The following is a 3,668-nucleotide window of genomic DNA, read 5'->3' as shown; positions in this document are numbered from 1 at the left end:
CCCATGTTACTCTAAATAGAGTAAATTACAGTTTGTAGAGTTAAATATAAACACTGAAGAGAGTAGAAATAACTCTGAAAATTGAACTCTGCAACAAGTCATTTTTACTCTATTTAGACTGGAACCAAATGTTATCTTTTGTAGAGTATAATTGTATTCAATTTGAGTAAAATGTACTCAGATAAATGTACTGTGTAGAAAGACCAGAACCTAGGAAGAAACCTAGAGAGGAACCAGGCTATGAGGGGTGGCCAGTCCTCTTCTGGCTGTGCCGGGGGGGGGGGAGATTATAACAGAACATGGCCAGGATGTTCAAATGTTCATAGATGACCAGCAGGGTCAAATAATAATCAGTGGTTGTAGAGGGTGCCACAAGTCAGCACCTCAGGAGTAAATGTCAGTTGGCTTTTCATATCTGATCATGTCAGGGCATTTCATATGCAGCAGCTGTTAAAAGGGTTGAGGGTTTGAATGGCGCACTTGAAGAGTAATATGGTTGTGCATAGGCCTTCACTGCAGGCTGCAGGGGTTTCCTTTCACCAGCAGGACCAAGGTATTTAAAAAGTTAGGAAGGTGGATGTTTATAGATATGATGATAAATGGCTCTGCCAAGGTGGAGAAAAGGTCCAGGAAGACAAAAATCATTGTGGAAGCGGCAGAACAGTTCCTGGGGTTGAAAGATTGAAAGATTCTGAAGTTACATGGAATATTGTTACAAGCCGTACCACCCTCTCAGGTCCTAGAGCCTGAGAAGGGAGATATGGAGAATTGAAAGAAGGAAGTAATGTGAGTTTTGTTTTGTCAATGTAGCATTTTTATTTGGGTGGATTGGGTTAGTTTCCCTATCACGTATGGGTTTTCTTTTGACCTTGTTTTGGTTTCAACCGGTCCAGTTGGCGGCGGCAAAACACCCCTTTGGGTTGTAGTCAGCCAAAAAAAAACACAGAAGAAGGAAGGCAACAGATATTTGTGAAGGGGTTTTCCATCGACATATACTTTTAAAACGGGGATATAGCTTAAGAAAACGGTTGTAGTTTAATTAGCAAGATGTATAGACCTAATTTGATGTTTTTTGTTTTATATTTTTCACTAGAATGTATTTGCCGGAGCCAAAGCGGTAAGTTGTGTACTCGATATCAAAAGTGAAAGTAAACGTTTACAGCCAGGCGTGGCAAAAGAATAATAAAACAATATTACTTTTAAAATCGCTTACCATATATACTGCTGTGGTCTATTAGCACAATAGTCTACTTGTTGTAATTGCATTTTAGCATTTGTAGTCGACCTTTACGTTTCTCCATCCATTGTATCGGTTACTGGAAAGCTATTGCGCACTTACAGGCCATGAACGGTGCAATAACAACACACATTTGTAATGAAACATTATATACATTATTGAGCTTTAAAAAAAACTTTGCTTAGACCAACAAGGCATAGCATTATCTCCTTTTTTTAAATCACAAAGTAAAACATGTGCCAAGAAGATTTTATGTTTGTCATGTGTTTGCAATTATAAAGTAGTCTATATACTGATAATGACTACTGCAATTGTACACACGTTTATTTGTTTAGCAGCAGCTAACGTTACTCATCCTGGGGTGCAAAAACAACAACATATCTTGACAACTAACAAAACACTTAAACACTCACAGATAGACAAGGACGGTCATACAATTTTATAATACGATTATACAAAAACTAAAGAACAATACACGAACAAAGGAAAAAGGAAATGCATATGATTTATTTTCTTGATATGGTAGAGAATCCGGGGGATAGCCCCGACCGGGACTCAAAGCTGGATCTAGCAGCTGTCAAGCCAACACCTTAATCATTACACCAAGAGGTCCGAACTACTTGAGTTCGGGTGGTGTTGTGTTAAAGGGCTCTTTTAAGATTTTGTCAATGAAGCCCTTTATCTACTTCCCCAGAGTCAGATGAACTTGTGGATACCATTTTTTTAGGTATATGCGTCCAGTATGAAGGAAGTTAGTGGTACTTTTGAGAGCCAATGCTAACTAGCTGTACCCAAAGATTGTTAGTCATTGCGCTAACGCTATTTAGCAGTTGCACTAACGTTAGAGGTAGTTTCACAAGCCAATGCTAACTTCCTTCATTCTGGACACAGAGCCATAAACATTTGCTCACCTGAATTTGGGGAAGTAGATAAAGTGCCTCATGTCCCAAAATCGCAAAGTATCTCTTCAATATATTAATATGAAATAGGTTGATTTCTAAGTTGCAGAATGTGTCCCACTTCTCACTAATGCATGAGTTTGGGCTTATTTGTTATTGAGAAGCCACCTACCATTTAGACAACATCATGCAAGGCCACTCTGACACTATTAATTGAATACATTATTTTGTTGGCCGTTACAGATCTATGATATAGATAAATATTTAACATGCAGTCATTTCCTATTCATGTTTTACAGCATAGTATGAGTAACATGGAGAGAAGGCAGATTCAGACAAATTATCTCAATGTTAAAAATGTTTTCCCTACAGACATCTACTCCCTGAATTACATCTACACTTCACTCTCAAAGCCACTAGAATTGCCTGGAATCCATGAGTTCACTGCCATGGGTCTGATGAATGACAAACAGATTGATTACTATGACAGTGTGGCAAAGAAGAAGATTCCCAAACAGGCCTGGATGAGGGAGAAGCTGCCAGCAGACTACTGGGATAAAGGCACTCAGTCACGCGAGAGCAAGGAGCAGTGGTTCAAAGTTAATGTCGATATCTTGATGAAGCGCATGATGCACAACAACACTGGTGAGGGATCACCTGCAATTTGTCCTACGTTCACCGTTAATCTTTTAAAATTGTAGGTCATTAGTTACTCATGTATATTGTCATCATTGACCGTCTTTTTCATTTGTTTTTCATCTCAGATGTGCATATCCTTCAGTGGAAACATGGCTGTGAGATTGACCAACAGAGTGACGGCACATTGAAATTCATAAAGGGCACAGACCAGTACAGCTACGATGGTGACGACTTCCTGGCCTTTGATGATGCCAATATGCAGTGGGTGGCCGCAGTTGTTCAAGCTCAGCCGACTAAGAGGAAGTGGGACGGGGTCCAGATCCTCAACCAGTACACCAAGGGCTACCTGGAGAAGGAGTGTGTGGACTGGCTTTCCAAATTCATGAAATATGAGGACAAAGAATTCAGTAGGGCTGATTGTGAGTACTTAAATAGTATAGCCTAACAAATGGTTAACAAAAACGACCATTTGTACATGTGAGATCAGAAATAATATTAATGTTCTCCGTTTATTCCCTCTTTAGCCTCTCCAAGGGTCTATGTATTTGCTAAAAAGGCCAAAACTGCAGGACATGTCCGACTGACCTGCATGGCCACAGGTTTCTATCCCAAAGATGTGATTATGCAAATTAAGAAGAATGGTGTTCCATTGACCGAACGTGATGGAGTGCAGTCTACAGGAGTCCTACCCAATGATGATGACACCTACCAGATCAGGATGAGTGTGCAGATCCCAGAGGCAGATAAGGAAACTTATGAATGTTATGTCGACCATAGAACTTTGAAGAAGCCAATTGTGGTAAAATGGGGTAAAGTATGGCTAATTTGGTTTAGTGTTGTTATTGATGGTTAATATGGTTTAGTGTTATTGACACAGGAAACAATCTTAATTT

General features: G+C 39.6%; 1 protein-coding gene across 1 annotated transcript; it reads left to right on the top strand.

Moving 5' to 3' along the window:
* Nucleotides 1-897: 897 nt before the first annotated feature.
* On the top strand, nucleotides 898-3,662 carry LOC135565961 (class I histocompatibility antigen, F10 alpha chain-like). Its single transcript, XM_065013922.1, has 4 exons — nucleotides 898-1,117; nucleotides 2,509-2,781; nucleotides 2,901-3,194; nucleotides 3,300-3,662. The coding sequence occupies exons 1-4, from the start codon at nucleotides 1,048-1,050 to the stop codon at nucleotides 3,626-3,628; spliced, it is 966 nt and encodes a 321-aa protein (XP_064869994.1). The 5' UTR covers nucleotides 898-1,047; the 3' UTR covers nucleotides 3,629-3,662.
* The last annotated feature ends 6 nt before the right edge of the window (nucleotides 3,663-3,668 follow it).

Source organism: Oncorhynchus nerka, unplaced genomic scaffold (genome assembly GCF_034236695.1).
Source record: "Oncorhynchus nerka isolate Pitt River unplaced genomic scaffold, Oner_Uvic_2.0 unplaced_scaffold_9198, whole genome shotgun sequence".
NCBI classification, from domain to species: domain Eukaryota; kingdom Metazoa; phylum Chordata; class Actinopteri; order Salmoniformes; family Salmonidae; genus Oncorhynchus; species Oncorhynchus nerka.
This window is presented reverse-complemented; position numbering and strand designations above follow the sequence as displayed.

Excerpts from the sequence above, each read along its gene's own strand:
- LOC135565961 (XM_065013922.1), top strand. The coding sequence starts at position 1,048 with ATGTATAGACCTAATTTGATGTTTTTTGTTTTATATTTTTCACTAGAA. Across the intron at positions 1,118-2,508 it reads TATTTGCCGGAGCCAAAGCG|ACATCTACTCCCTGAATTAC; the intron begins GTAAGTTGTGTA and ends TTTTCCCTACAG. Across the intron at positions 2,782-2,900 it reads CATGATGCACAACAACACTG|ATGTGCATATCCTTCAGTGG; the intron begins GTGAGGGATCAC and ends TTTTCATCTCAG.